The 16,168-nt window shown below is 45.2% G+C and overlaps 1 protein-coding gene across 2 annotated transcripts in view; it reads left to right on the top strand.

The window, feature by feature from the left end:
* The window catches only part of LOC137561663 (uncharacterized), a 72,211-nt gene extending 59,655 nt beyond the window's left edge, over positions 1 to 12,556 (top strand). For both annotated transcript variants that reach the window (XM_068272984.1, XM_068272983.1), the window contains exons 10-12: positions 1,286 to 1,446; positions 2,089 to 2,338; positions 11,626 to 12,556. In XM_068272984.1, the coding sequence (XP_068129085.1) occupies positions 1,286 to 1,446; positions 2,089 to 2,338; positions 11,626 to 11,850 (636 nt within the window). In that variant the 3' untranslated portion in view covers positions 11,851 to 12,556. The remainder of the gene's footprint in view (positions 1 to 1,285; positions 1,447 to 2,088; positions 2,339 to 11,625) is intronic.
* The last annotated feature ends 3,612 nt before the right edge of the window (positions 12,557 to 16,168 follow it).

The following is a 16,168-nucleotide window of genomic DNA, read 5'->3' as shown; positions in this document are numbered from 1 at the left end:
TGCGTCCTGCGAGGAGCTCTGACTTCCATTCTCTTTAGTATGATATTTAACAGATTGATTGACACGATGCGGCAGACAGATGATTGCCTACGAGCAAATGTTGCCTTGATAAAGCGGTCCTATGTGGCTACGAAATGTTGGCTTTTCTTTACATGAAATGATCAAAGATGTGCCAGCTTCCTACCTTAATTGAATATTAGCAGAGGGCATCATCCCCCCTCCTTTTTTAGCTGTTGCACTCTCCCTTAAGGTTTGATCCAGTTGTGAGTGTGAGGCCACACTAACATTTAGAGGGGGGATCTTGGTGGCATTGCCAGTAACAGCTACAAGCTCACTCCGCTTTGCATATGGGGGGTGCTACCTAATTACTGTGGGTACCTTTTAACTATCTATGCTGAGGGGGGGGAGGCTACTAATACTGTCCCCCGCAGCGACCCTCTTCAGGCCCGGGCGAGTCGACTGCCGTAGTGTTACCGGGCCTGAAGAGGGTCGCTGCGAGGGACTAGTCACATGGGCAGCACAGTGGTGTAGTGGTTAGCTCTCTCGCCTTGCAGAGCTGGGTCCCCGGTTCGATTCCCAGCCAGGTCAACATCTGCAAGGAGTTTGCATGTTCTCCCTGTGTCTGCGTGGGTTTCCTCCGGGCACTCCCATTTCCTCCCACATCCCAAAAACATACAGATAAGTTAATTGGCTTCCCCGTAAAATTGGCCCTAGACTACAATACATACACTACACAATACATACATAGACATATGACTATGGTAGGGATTAGATTGTGAGCTCGACCAAGGGACAGTTAGTGACAAGACTATATATACTCTGTACAGCGCTGCGGAAAATGTCAGCGCTATATAAATACTAAATCATAATAATGTGCCTACAGTATTAGAAGCCCCTCCCCCCACTCAGCATAGATAGCCAAAGGTATCCACTGTATTAGGTAGCTGCGCACGTTCTCTATCACACTCCCGCCGCTGGCAGCGTTCTGCACATGCGCAGTAAAGATTCTTTTGTAGTACACATGCGCAGAATGCTCCCATCCACAGGAGCACAATCAGAGGGCAGGCAGACCAGGGCTGCGCATCCAAAAGACAGAGGGCCACTGCGGGGGACCGGAGGAACCTTTTGTGTCTGGCACGGGCACAAGGCGGCTGCAGGGGGCTGGTAGACGCCCCAGGTAAGTTAGTCTTTTTTTTTTTCTTTGGCTTAGGTTCACTTTAAACATTTCATTTCACCAGATCTATGAGCAGTGTCACATTGCACAATTACATTTTGATTTCTACAGAATTATGAGACAAATGCTCAACGGAATCAGGAACTGAAAGAGCAGAAGGAAGCGGACAAGGCCAAAGCATGGGGCATCCAGAGGGAGGAGAGGCTGCGGAGGAGGGGGGAAAGGTTTCGGGAGATGGAGGAGAGGGAAGTCATGCTGCAAGACAGCAGAAGGTAAACACTTTACTGACAGTAACTGCACTTTTTTGTGTAATTCATTGCGGATTTAATAAAGTAATATTCTACATGCATGAAGAAAATGCTATGATTTCAGTATATCAGTGCCACCCAAGTCATTTTGTAAAATAAACTTTCCATTTCGCTTTTTCCAATTTGGGCTGTGGTGTGAACTTCGCCAATGCATGGCTTTTCAGCCTATGTACTAGTCTGTTGAGGAATGATGTGGTGACATCATCAAAGTTTGCACTACCTGCTAGGGGCATGTCTGAGACTAGACTTGAGGCACATAACAGCCCTGCAGAATACAGCAGTCTCTAAGCTGGCACAAAGACATCTGACATGCAGTTTTAGCACTACGTACTCGACTTGGTTTTATAAGTCTGTAGCAGTCATGAGGCGTGAAGAGTGGAACTTTGGGTGCAGGGGAAGCCAAGTGATGACGCTCCCTGCACTAACTGTTCCTTTACCTAACTTTTACATTATCTCCTACTGTAAACCTTATTTCTTCTAAGAAACAGGTCCCCTTTCTCCTTAATTCTGGCTCCGGCTATTGCTGGCACCCAAATTACACAGTGAGCCCCGCCAAAGCTGTGATTCACATCATGGAATACGTAATGTAAGTATTTTTTTTTTCAGGCTGCGCTCAGAGCAGAGAATCCTCCTGGATCTGGAGAGGAGGCAGAACCAAGAGGGCCTAGAAGCCCAGTTAGCGGAACACCGCAGGGCAGCTGCTGAGGAGAGGAGCCGGAGGAAAGAGGAGTATTTCGACAGAGAAACGAGGAAAGAGGAGGACAGACTCAACTTCTTGAAAGAACTTCGGCAACACAGAGATAATGTAGAGTTGGAGAAGAGCCAGAAGATGTATGCACAAGAGGAGAAGCACAAGGTGAGTTCCTACATACACTACACGATGCATACATAGATATGGTAGGGATTAGATTGTGAGCCCTTCAAACTCAAACCACACAAAAAGGAACTGGAATAAGTGACCAAAAGGATTCTATGCAATAGTCAAAAGTCTTTCACAACATATGGTTAAAGGGGAACTTCAGCCTACACTAGAGTGACCAGATTTTTGTGGGTCCAACCTGGGACGGGGAGGGGGGGCGTGGGGGCGAAAAGTGGGGAGGACTGAGGAGCGCGCAGCGACGAAGACTGGGGAGGGGGCTGCGCCGCGGTGAAAAAAGGGCGTGGCCATGCCATTGTATGGGCGGAGCTAACGTAATGATGTAACAGCGAGGCATAAGAAAGCAGTGTTTACACCATGATGTGGACAAACGAGACTTTGCATCATGGGTGTGCAGAAACTGTGTGATGCTAATAGTATACCGTAACCACAAAGCAGCAAACATAGCCATCTATGACCATTAAATAATAAATGCAGTAACAGTTACCCCGGACACCAGAAAATAAACGCATTGGGCAACATGCCAGCACAAAATAAACGCAATGCGGGCAACATGTCAGTATAAAATAAATGCAATGCGGGCAAACATGTCAGTACAAAATAAATGCAATGCGGGCAAACATTTCACCAGAAAATTAAACGCAATGTGGGCAAACATTTCACCAGAAAAGAAACGCAATGTGGGCAAACATTTCACCAGAAAAGAAACGCAATGCGGGCAAACATTTCACCAGAAAATTAACGCAATGCGGGCAAACATTTCACCAGAAAAGAAACGCAATGCAGGCAAACATTTCACCAGAAAAGAAACGCAATGTGGGCAAACATTTCACCAGAAAAGAAACGCAATGCGGGCAAACATTTCACCAGAAAATTAACGCAATGCGGGCAAATATTTCACCAGAAAAGAAACGCAATGCGGGCAAACATTTCACCAGAAAATTAACGCAATGCGGGCAAACATTTCACCAGAAAAGAAACGCAATGCAGGCAAACATTTCACCAGAAAAGAAACGCAATGCGGGCAAACATTTCACTAGAAAAGAAACGCAATGCGGGCAAACATTTCACCAGAAAAAAAACGCAATGCGGGCAAACATTTCACCAGAAAAGAAACGCAATGCGGGCAAACATTTCACCTGGAAAAAAAAACGCAATGCGGGCAAACATTTCACCAGAAAAGAAACGCAATGCGGGCAAACATTTCACCAGAAAAGAAACGCAATGTGGGCAAACATTTCACCTGGAAAAAAAAACGCAATGCGGGCAAACATTTCACCAGAAAATTAACGCAACGCCGGCAAACATTTCTCCAGAAAAGAAACGCAATGCGGGCAAACATTTCACCTGGAAAAAAAAACGCAATGCGGGCAAACATTTCATCAGAAAATTAACGCAACGCCGGCAAACATTTCTCCAGAAAAGAAACGCAATGCGGGCAAACATTTCACCATAAAAGAAACGCAATGCAGGCAAACATTTCACCAGAAAAGAAACGCAATGCGGGCAAACATTTCACCAGAAAATTAACGCAATGCGGGCAAACATTTCACCAAAAAAGAAACGCAATGCGGGCAAACATTTCACCAGAAAAAAAACGCAATGCGGGCAAACATTTCACCAGAAAAGAAACGCAATGCGGGCAAACATTTCACCTGGAAAAAAAAACGCAATGCGGGCAAACATTTTACCAGAAAAGAAACGCAATGCGGGCAAACATTTCACCTGGAAAAAAAAACGCAATGCGGGCAAACATTTCACTAGAAAAGAAACGCAATGCTGGCAAACATTTCACCAGAAAAGAAACGCAATGCGGGCAAACATTTCACCTGGAAAAAAAAACGCAATGCGGGCAAACATTTCACTAGAAAAAAAACACAATGCAGGCAAACATTTCACCAGAAAAGAAACGCAATGCGGGCAAACATTTCACTAGAAAAGAAACGCAATGCTGGCAAACATTTCACCAGGAAAGAAACGCAATGCGGGCAAACATTTTACCTGGAAAAAAAAAACGCAATGCGGGCAAACATTTCACCAGAAAAGAAACGCAATGCGGGCAAACATTTCACCTGGGAAAAAAAAACGCAATGCGAGCAAACATTTTACCAGAAAAGAAACGCAATGCGGGCAAACATTTCACCTGGAAAAAAAAACGTAATGTGGGCAAACATTTCACCAGAAAAGAAACGCAATGCGGGCAAACATTTCACCAGAAAAGAAACGCAATGCGGGCAAACATTTCACCTGGAAAAAAAAACGCAATGCGGGCAAACATTTTACCAGAAAAGAAACGCAATGCGGGCAAACATTTCACCTGGAAAAAAAAACGCAATGCGGGCAAACATTTCACTAGAAAAGAAACGCAATGTTGGCAAACATTTCACCAGAAAAGAAAGGCAATGCGGGCAAACATTTCACCTGGAAAAAAAAACGCAACGCGGGCAAACATTTCACCAGAAAAGAAACGCAAAGCGGGCAAACATTTCACCTGGAAAAAAAACCGCAATGCGGGCAAACATTTCACTAGAAAAGAAACGCAATGCTGGCAAACATTTCACCAGAAAAGAAACGCAATGCGGGCAAACATTTCACCAGAAAAGAAACGCAATGCGGGCAAACATTTCACCAGAAAAGAAACACAATGCGGGCAAACATTTCACCTTGAAAAAAAAACGCAATGCGGACAAACATTTCACCAGAAAAGAAACGCAATGCGGGCAAACATTTCACCTGGAAAAAAAACGCAATGCGGGCAAACATTTCACCAGAAAAGAAATGCAATGCGGGCAAACATTTCACCTGGAAAAAAAACGCAATGCGGGCAAACATTTCACTAGAAAAGAAACGCAATGCTGGCAAACATTTCACCAGAAAAGAAACGCAATGCGGGCAAACATTTCACCTGGAAAAAAAAAACGCAATGCGGGCAAACATTTCACCAGAAAAGAAACGCAATGCGGGCAAACATTTCACCTGGAAAAAAAACGCAATGCGGGCAAACATTTCACCAGAAAAGAAACGCAATGCGGGCAAACATTTCACCTGGAAAAAAAACGCAATGCGGGCAAACATTTCACCAGAAAAGAAACGCAATGTGGGCAAACATTTCACCAGAAAAGAAACGCAATGCGGGCAAACATTTCACCTGGAAAAAAAACGCAATGTGGGCAAACATTTCACCTGGAAAAGAAAGCATTTACTCACCTGGCAGAAGTCTCCGGCCTCTGGCGCGCTGCTCCCGGGACCACCTTCCTCCTGCTCGTCTCCCGCGCTGACAGGGCTACGGCAAGATGGCGCCCGAAGCCCTGTACTGGAGACACAAATAGTCTCCAGTACAGGGCTTCGGCAGCCATCTTGCCGTAGCCCTGCTCGCCTGCCGGTGTCGGAACAGACACCGGAAGACGAGGCTGGAGCGGGGCTGCGGGCAATGAGCTGGCACGGCGTCTATAGACGCCGCTGCCAGTTCATGAGGATAGAGTGGCCAGAGTCCCGAGGCCGTGACGTCACGCTGCTGAAAGCAGGACGTTTCCCAGGACCTCATGCTGCCTCGGACAGCGGACCCCGAACGTGGGCAATCCGGGACGTCTGGTCACTCTACCTAAACAAACATACTGTCTTTAAAGAGACACTGAAGCGAAAAAATAAATGATGATATTATGATTTGTATGTGTAGCACAGCTAAGAAATAAAACATTAAGATCAGATACATCAGTGTAATTGTTTCCAGTACAGGAAGAGTTGAGAAACTCCAGTTGTTATCTCTATGCAAACAAGCCATTAAGCTCTCCGACTAAGTTAGTCTTGGAGAGGGCTGCTATCTGACTTTTATTATCTCAACTGTTCCTGGACTATTTACTTTTCCTCTGCTAGAGGAGAGGTCATTACTTCACAGACTGCTCTGAAAGACTCATTTTGAATGCTGAGTGTTGTGTAATCTGCACATATTATAGAATGATGCAATGTTAGAAAAAACACTATATACCTGAAAATAAAAGTATGAGAATATTTTCTTTGCTGCTAATCTTCTAGTAATTATTCATAGTACACAACCAATTCACTATATCATATTTTTTTTTTCGCTTCAGTGTCTCTTCAAGTTACATTAGTTATGGTAATTAGAATAGATAGGTAATATAATCTCTTAAATCTCAGGAGACACAGTTCCAACTGTCATGTGTGCTGATCACCCCTCCCAGCTGCACGCGCTAGGCTTCAAATGTCAAATTCAAAATGTAAAAAAAAAAATTGCACCAAAACAGCAGAACGAGAACAACAACATCAGAAATCCCATCATGCTTTGCACAGCATTAGGGGAAAAATGCCCGGGCAGTTTTTTTCTGTGCAGCTAAAAATGAGGCTTGTATAAGAGAAAAAAAGTTCTGATGCTGTGAAACAGTTAAAGAAACACCAGGCCTTTCCAGTGCTGCTGAGTCAATTTTTAGTCCGGAGGTTCACTTTAAAGTGAATGGGAACCGCATTTAAAAAAAAAATATGAAGCAAATACCTAAGGAGAGGGATGGATCTGGGTCGTATAGAGCCTTCTGTCTCCTCTCTCGGTGCTCTCTATCCTCTGCTGCCCCCCCCTCCTGTTTCAATTCCCCACTGAAAGGTTATTTGGAAGTCTTCGGGAGCCGTGTCCTCCTAAAGATGTGCGGCTCCATACTGCACAGGCGTGAGTGTGCAAGAGAGCGTGCTTGCGCAGGTGCAGTACAGGGCCGCCCTTCTTCAGGAGCACTCGGGTTCCCTGAAGACTTCTGAAGCCTCCTTCAGCCGTGTAAAGCAGTATTTGACTAAATTAGTCAAATACTGCTACCGGGCAAGCCAGCACTGGAACGAGGGGACCAGGAGAGCAGTGGGAAGGCTCTATAGGACCCAGAGCCTTCCCTCTCCTTGGGTAAGTATCTGTCTAATTTTTTTTAAATGCGGTTTCCATTCACTTTAATACAAAGGCAACAGTTACAAGTAATTGTGATGATTTGCTCAGCTGCCTGTGCAGGCAGGCAGCTTTTTGACCATTGTTTAGAGTTGCATGCTGCAGGACTCTGGAAAGAAGAGCTTCTGTCAGTTTTGCAGCTTGTGCTTGCTGAGGAATTTGCATACGTTGTCATGCAAATTGCCTAGCCACATTCATTGGAGGCGTGTACTATAAGTACTATGTGTGTCCCACAATTCTTTGCTGTTCATAAGGATTTCGTCCTATGTAACACTCCTGGTGGGGTGTCAGCCTTACTCTCTGTTTGAAGATCAGCTTAGAGTAATTCCTGGAAACTGTGCTAGGCAGATTTCCCTAGTGCAGTTAGGATTGTTTATCTGTTTTTTTTGTGTGTTGCGATTGTCCTGTCCCAGTGGTGGTCGATAGGAAGTCGTTCTGATCTCTGTTCTTGGAGCATAGCTGGTGCAGCGGTTGCTACCAGCTATCTCTTCTGTTCTGCCTCTCTGGATCGCGCTAGCCACTTTTCGCTAGTGCTGTGGATCCTTCTGTTCTGTCTCCTGGGATCGCGCTAGCCACTTTTCGCTAGTGCTGTGGATCCTTTTGTTCTGCTACTCTGTACCTGGATCGCGCTAGCCACTTTTCGCTAGTGCTGTGGATCCTATCTCTCGCTTGTCCCTGTTTTCGTGTGTCTGTCTTGTCTGCTACGACCGCTTGCTGGAGGCTCGGTGAGGTAACCGTTAAGCAAGCGTTCGCGTCCTCTGTTTCATGTTTGTCTGTCAATGGTTAGTTAGGCGTGCTTGTCTCTAATGTGCTTATCACGTGGATACCGCGCATAACCGCGTGCACTGTTGCGAATGAGTGCGGTGTTCGCGGTTAGCTAGCGTTTGTTATTTTCCTTATCTTCTCATTGTATTATTTGCTGTGCCTTTGCTACCCTCGTATTCTATTCTGATCTGCCTTGTGTCACGTCTGGCGATCGCACCTCTCGCGATCACGTTCCTGTTTCATATCTGCTGTTGTGTGTGCACTGTCGCGGGGTGGCGACTAGGTTGGCGCACACACATACAACCTTCCCCTTTGCTCGTTCTCATTCGCAATCGCCTCTCTTGCGATTGCGTTCTGCGCTTCATACAAATTCCTGTCTGGCATTTGTGGAGGTACAGAGGATTGGTTCCTCTGCACTCCCCAGCGCCATCTGCCGACAGGAATTTTCCCTCTACGGGTGCGTAACACCTTTTGCTGGGTGCCTGCAAATAAACGCTTGTAGAGGATTTCCGCCGTATCAGCGCACGCGTTGTGCGCTGATCACGGAGAAAGTTCCACAATCGTTACAGTAATACTGTATACAGTATAAAGCCAAATACAGTATAGAGTATAAAGCTAGGTGGTACATGACTCCAGACAAAATAGCTAAAATAACTAATATACAGTAGAGAAAGGTATGTGTTTGAAATGTTCCAAAAGAAGGTTCATACAGACACCTGTGGTGGGACTGCCCCAAGGTTCAAAAACATGTTTGGAAACCCAGGATTTTTTAAAGAAATATCTAGATCCTGGTGGGGGCAGGGGGTCACTGCAGGTAGGGTGGAAGGGGGGGGGGGTGTTAAACCTATAACCTGCAACATCTGTACTTATCTAACCTATACTTTCTGAGGCATCTAAACCTGGCTACCTATACTGTAGCACTTATACCTAGCTATACTGGGGGTACCTACATCTGAGTAACCTATACTGCAGCCCTATACCTGGCTAACAATACTGAGGCAACTATACCTAGCTATACCGAGCTATACTGCAGCACCTATACCCGAGTAACCTATACTGTGGCACCTAAACCTGGCTACCTATACTGGGGCAACTATATCTAGCTATACTGCGGCACCTATACCTGGCTAGCCTATACTGGTGTAACTATACCTGGCTAGCCTTAACTCACCATTGGCATGCTGATCCCTTGTAGTGTACCTCTGATAACTTCTGCAGTGTCTTCCATATCCTTCGGCAGATTGGCTTCTCCCTCTGCGATTATATGTTCCCTGGTGACTGGTGTTGATGACGCCAGGGCCACGGAGTGTTATCATCAACATATGGCAGCAAACATTTTTTCTTTCTTGTATTGAATTCAATACAATAACCTGTATTGAATTTAATATTTTAAAAAATTGATAAAAAAATAAATAAATCACTTGAATATTATTTGAACCACTTTTTGCACAGAAATCCTGGGGAAATTGACCACCATGTGAACTATGTCATGTGAACTCTTTTTAGTGATAGCAAATTTTATTGCTTTTGATTCAGTTTATGTACTATTTTTATGTGCCAAAATAAAAAACTTGGAAAACTGAGGAACATACTGTAATGATCCGCTCAGCTGGATGCACTGGCAGACAGCTGTTTGACCATTCCTCTAGTCTGTGGGCTGCAGGTCTCTGCAAGAGAGACCTGTCTTTCCATTACAAGTTTCTGGTCTGTTCTGCTGCTGAGGAATTTGCATACACTCGTTATGCAAATCCCCTACCTGCCTCCTTTGATGGCTGGCAGTATAAAGAGCTATGTTTCCCAGAGTCCTTTGCTGGTCATTAGGGTTAGTTCCTGTGAAACACTCGGTGGAGTGTCAGCCTTGCTCATTGTTGAAGATTAGCTTAGAGTAATTCCTGGAACTGCACTAGGCAGTTTCCCTAGTGCAGTTAGGATTGCATATCTGTTTTGTTTGTCTGTTGCGATTGTCCTGTCCCAGCGGTGGTCGACAGGAAATCGTTTTGTGTGTCTGGGTGCTAATCGGAACAGCGGTTGTTACTGGTAGCCCCTTCTGATCTGTCTTCCTGGATCGCACTAGCCTCTTGCGCTAGTGCTGTGGATCCTATCTCTCACTTGTTCCTGTTTTCGTGTATCTGTCTTGTCTGCTACGAACGCTTGCTGGAGGCTCGGTGAGGTAACCGTTAAGCAAGCGCTCGCGTCCTCTGTTTCATGTTTGTCTGTCGGTGGTTAGTTAGATGTGCTTGTCTCTGTTGTGCTTATCACGCAGAGACCGCGCATAAACGCGTGCACTGTTGCGAATGAGTGCGGCGTTCGCGTTTAGCTAGCGTTTGTTATTTTCCTTATCTTCTCATTGTATGATTTGCTGTGCCTTTGCTACTCTCGTGCTCTGCCTTGCTGTAGCCTTGTGTCACCTCTGGCAATCGCCTCTCTCGCGATTGCATTTCTACTTCATACCTGCTGTTGTGTATGCACCGTCGCGGGTTGGCGACTAGTTTGGTGCACACACATACAATCTGTCCCTGTGCTCATTCTCTTTCGCAATCGCTTCTCTTGCGATTGTGTTCTCACTTGGTTTCCTTTGTTGTATATCCGCCGTCGCAGGGTGGACATACATACATTCCTCATCTGTGCTTATTCAGTATTGTGTCGCTGTTAGCAATCGCCATCTCTGGCGATTGCCTTCTCTCCTGTTCTTCATGGTTGTGTGTGCACTGTCGCGGGTTGGCGACTAGATTGGTGCACACACATACCCTCTGTCGCTTTGCTCTCTCTCCTTCAGGGCTATCTTGCCCTGCGTTTCTTCCCTTCGTGCAATTCCTGTCTTGCGTCTGTGGCAGGGCAGAGGAGCTGTTCCTCTGCACTTCACAGCTCCACCTGCCGACAGGAATTTCCCTCTACAGGTGCGTTGCACTTTTTGCTGGGTTCCCTCAAATTACACGCTTGTGGAGGATTTCCGCAGTGTCCGCGCACGTCTTGTGCGCTGATCATGGAGAGAATTCCACAACCGTTACACATACATAAATATTTAACATAGGGATATGCATGTCATGAAGGTATATAACTGTCAAAGATTACAAGCCCTTATTTGCAAATATGACAGCATACAATGAGAAAACAAAAAACATACAGTAACAATACCCAGGGGTGCAACTTGAACAGATTGGGCTCCCAGAAAAAACCCTGCAGTCTGGACAACCCTCCCCCTCCCCATAGTGCTGTTAGCATGTGAGCTGCAAAACCCTCCCCCAATATAGCAGCACAGCAGCAGCAGTGGAGTGGGATACTTTACCTGTTTCCAGTGTCAGGACATGTGCTCACTATTGTCTTCAGTGCAGCCCAGTCTTTTCAGCCCTCTGTCTCTGCATGTTGCGGGACAGACATCAAGAGCTGTAAAGATGTACACTATACTGAAGAGATGAGTGAGGACCTGTTCTGCTGCCGAAAGCAGGTAAAGTATCTATAAAGTAAACTATAAAGAGCTATAGTTACACTGCTGATGATACCCTGCTATTCTATTTGATATTGCTCTTTTTAAACACAATATTAAAAACTGAACCCCTTTTTCCAGGACCTGGCACACAGGCAGGAGGCAGCACGCCAGCAGCAGCAGGAGGCAGATCTCCAGGAGTGGCAGCGTCACCAGCAGCTGCAAGCTGGAACCAAGGGCCGAGTCTCCAAGAGACTGGAGAAATTCTACCAGCAGGCAGAGCAGGAGTCCCACAAGGACCAAGATCTGCATAAGTACCTGAAGGACCACAATCTCCAGCTGCTACGCTCTGCCATGGTTCAGTGATGTCACACTGAGCTACATTTACCAAAGCATCAAACTGAGGTCTATACGGTATTTAGGACTATAGTTACAATTGTTTATGGGGAACACAGGGGCCAAAGAGCAAGGACCATCATATGGTGACACAGTGCAGAGACCCCATATGAGGACAAGGTGCAGGGCCACTATATGTGACACAGCACAGGGGCCACTATATGGGGGCACAGTGCAGGCAACACTATATGGGGACACAGAGTAAGGACCATTTTATGGCAACAACGCGGGGACCACTATATGGGGACACTACACAGGGGCCACATCGCCGAAACTACTACACGGGGACACAGTGCAAGGACCACTATATGGGGACACATTCCAGGGGCCACTATATGGGTTCACAGTGCAGGGGCTACTATAGCAAGGGTTACTATATGGGAACACAGTGCAGGGACCACTATATGCGGACACAGCATAGGGACCACTATTTGGAGACACATCACATAAACTACAGTGTGGGGAGTCTGGGGACACAGTGTGGGAACCACTATATGGGGATCTGCAAAGATGGATACATTACTCTGCATTCCATCTACTAGATCATTAATAAATACATTGAACAGAATAGGACCAAGTACTGACCACTGTGGTACCCCACTGCTAACCGTTTACCATTTTGAGTATGTTCCATTTACCACCACTCTTTTATCCTTTAACCACTTAAAGGACTTACGAGGCCAAAACCTGTAAAAAAGTAAAGAACCTGCATGTTTTTTAAATGCACGGAGGACGCCATCCGCGCCCTCCGTGCAGTTCCGCCGGGTCCCCTTAGTGCCATCGTCCCCCTGTGTGCTCCCGACCCCACAGGCCGGGTCGGGCTGTCCAGCCACTCCTAATATGGCCGCCGGAGCTAGCTGCGGCTGCGCAGTCCGCATTGCTGTGAGTGCGGCTGCGCAGCTCTAGAGCCAACCCCTCCGAACCATGCACTATCGTGTGGATTGGGGGGTTGGCCCTAGAGCTGCGCAGCCGCACTCGCGGCAGTCCGGACTGCGCAGCCGTGGCCAGCTCCGGCGGCACGGGGGGCGCGGTCGGGCGATGTCACTAAGGGTACCCGGCTGAACTGCACGGAGGGCGTGGATGGCGTCCTCCGTGCATTTAAAGAACATGCAGGTACTTTACTTTTTTACAGGTTTTGGCCTCGTAAGTCCTTTAAGGACTGCAGTCATAAAACCCCTTGAGGATCAGACACTTTTTTTCCATTCAGACCACTGCAGCTTTAACGGTTTATTGCTCAGTCATACAACCTACTATCTAAATGAATTTTACCTCCTTTTCCTGTCCCTAATACAGCTTTCTTTTGGTGTTATTTGATTGCTGCTGTGATTTTTAGTTTTTATTATATTCATCAAAAAAAACATGAATTTTGTCAAAATAATGATTTTTTTTTAACTTTCTGTGCTGACTTTTTTCAAATAAAGTAACATTTCTATGTACATTTTTGTCCAAATTTATTGTGCTACATGTCTTTGATAAAAAAAATCCAATAAGTGTTTATTTATTGGTTTGGGTAAAAGTTATAGTGTTTACAAACTATGGTGCAAAAAGTGAATTTTCCCATTTTGACGCATCTCTGACTTTTCTGAGCACCTGTCAGGTTTCATGAGGTGCTAGAATTCCAGGATAGTATAAATATCCCCCAAATGACCCCATTTTGGAAAGAAGACATCCCAAAGTATTCACTAAGAGGCATGGTAAGTTCATAGAAGATTTTATTTTTTATCACAAGTTAGCAGAAAACGACACTTTGTGAAAAAAAATAAATAAAAAAAGGTTCCATTTCTGCTAACTTGTGACAAACAAAAATGAAATCTGCCACGGACTCACTATGCTCCTCTCTGAATACCTTGAAGTGTCTACTTTCCAAAATGGGGTCATTTGTGGGGTGTGTTCACTGTCCTGGCATTTTTGGGGGTACTAAATAGTAAGCACCCCTGTAAAGCCTAAAGGTGCTCATAGTACTTTGGGCCCCTTAGCGCACCTAGGCTGCAAAAAGGTGTCACACATGTGGTATCGCCGTACTCAGGAGAAATAGTATAATGTGTTTTGGGGTGTCATTTTACACATACCCATGCTGGGTGGGAGAAGTATCTCTGTAAATTAGATTTTTTTTTTTACACACAATTGTCCATTTACAGAGAGATTTCTCCCACCCAGCATGGGTATGTGTAAAAATACACCCCAAAACACATTATACTACTTCTCCTGAGTATGACAATACCACATGCGTGACACTTTTTTGCAGCCTAGGTGTGCTAAGGGGCTCAACGTCCTATGAGTACCTTTAGGATTTCACAGGTCATTTTGAGGCATTTGGTTTCTAGTTTACTCCTCACGGTTTAGGGCCCCTAAAATGCCAGGGCAGTATAGGAACCCCACAAGTGACCCCATTTTAGAAAGAAGACACCCCAAAGTATTCTGTTAGGAGTATGATGAGTTCATAGAAGATTTTATTTTTTGTCACAAGTTAGCGGAAATTGATTTTTATTGTTTTTTTTCACAAAGTGTCATTTTCCACTAACTTGTGACAAATAAAATTGTCTATGAATTCCCCATACATCTAATGGAATACCTTGGGGTGTCTTCTTTCTAAAATGGGGTCACTTGTGGGGTTCCTATACTGCCCTGGAATTTAGGGGCCCTAAACCGTGAGGAGTAGTCTAGAAACTAAATGCCTCAAAATGACCTGTGAACTCCTAAAGGTACTCATAGGACGTTGGGCCCCTTAGTGCACCTAGGCTGCAAAAAAGTGTCACACATGTGGTATCGCCGTACTCAGGAGAAGTAGTATAATGTGTTTTGGGGAGTATTTTTACACATACCCATGCTGGGTGGGAGAAATATCTCTGTAAATGACAATTTTTAGATGGCATGGATTAATTTGGCTCTATGAGGATCAACCAATCCAAAACAGTCTGTATGCATGTTGGATTATTATGGCTCTGTAGAAATTAACAAGCTGACACATCATTGCATTCCAGCGGATCTGGAGGTGTGTTTAGCTTCTAAGGGTACAATGGTAAATTTGCATATATTCAGCAGTGTTGCTCTGGGAGACATCTCAAGCTCACTCCAACCTGAATTATCGCAAATTCTTTCTGTTTTAGGAAAGCAAACTTTTGTTTTTATAAACCTTTGAACAAAGGTCTACTGGGCTGCAAGAAGTAAAGGTTTACGTAAAATGTGGACCTGGGCAAAAGTGAACTCTTGTATTTTCATGCTGTGCTGAATGTAAAATTGTACCCCTCTACAGTCCCTGATTTGTGGGGCCCCTAAGGAGCTTGGAGCCCCAGGAAATTACCTAGTTTGACCCTGTGGAAGCACCGGACCTGCTCGGCTGGGATGGCCAATTAGAAGCAACCTGTAGTGCACACGCGCCACTGTGTGCACGCTGCATGACCTTTGTATTGTAAGCTGGGCTGAAGCGGCCAATCAGTAAGCTGTAGTGTGCATTCATGTTGGGATTGGCCATGCCAAAGCATGTGCATGTGTTGGTGGAGCTCAACAGGGTACATCTGTTCGCAAATGAGCCTGCGCATTTTCGCCATTCACTCGGCAACCCGCACGGCACGCTGTTTACTCAACTAGCACAGAACTCCATAGATTCTATTGGCAGCTAAAACTTCTAGTTTAACAATCACTCCAAAGACTGCACATTTTTTGTAATGCAAAAATGTTAAGATAGTTCAGAAAAATCTGTGCTGCTTACAAAACTTTTTTTTAATTTTTTTTATCCAGAGATAAAAGTGTTAACATTTTCATTACAAGCGGTGTCATGTACGGGGGTGACATTTCATCCTAAACTCTCGTAATCTTCCTCGCGTCTTGGAAAATTTATTTTGCACTAAAGCTCCGGAATAAATATCATTTGCTCCAAAAGTCTAACATGTTTTGCTTGGCAGGACATGAAGCTAAGATGTATTTGGCTTGTTGGCAAAAAGAACGTGTCAAAGGTAACTTTAGACATAATGTGTTTGTTTGAACTTTGGTATTGTAGTTTTGTTCCTGGATAATATGGAAACTGGATACTGAGTGGACAAAATTAAACCGTATTTATTACATTGTAAAGACGGATGTGAAGAAAGCGGAGATAATATGAACATTTTGATGGGTCATTCCAGGGACGTAGCTAGAAATGACTGGGCCCCATAGCAAAAATGTGTTATGCCCCCCTCCCCCCACACGACCTTCCAACCCCACGGACCTCGGACCTCCCACCCAAACATTCCTCCAGGACCCCCCATCCCAACATTCCCACAACCCTCTAAGTACAGTATAAGTAGCCAGG

The sequence above is a fragment of the Hyperolius riggenbachi genome, chromosome 3 (assembly GCF_040937935.1).
Source record: "Hyperolius riggenbachi isolate aHypRig1 chromosome 3, aHypRig1.pri, whole genome shotgun sequence".
In the NCBI taxonomy this organism is placed as follows: Eukaryota; Metazoa; Chordata; class Amphibia; order Anura; family Hyperoliidae; genus Hyperolius; species Hyperolius riggenbachi.
Note: the sequence above shows the minus strand (reverse complement) of the source record. Positions and strands in the feature narration are given on the sequence as shown.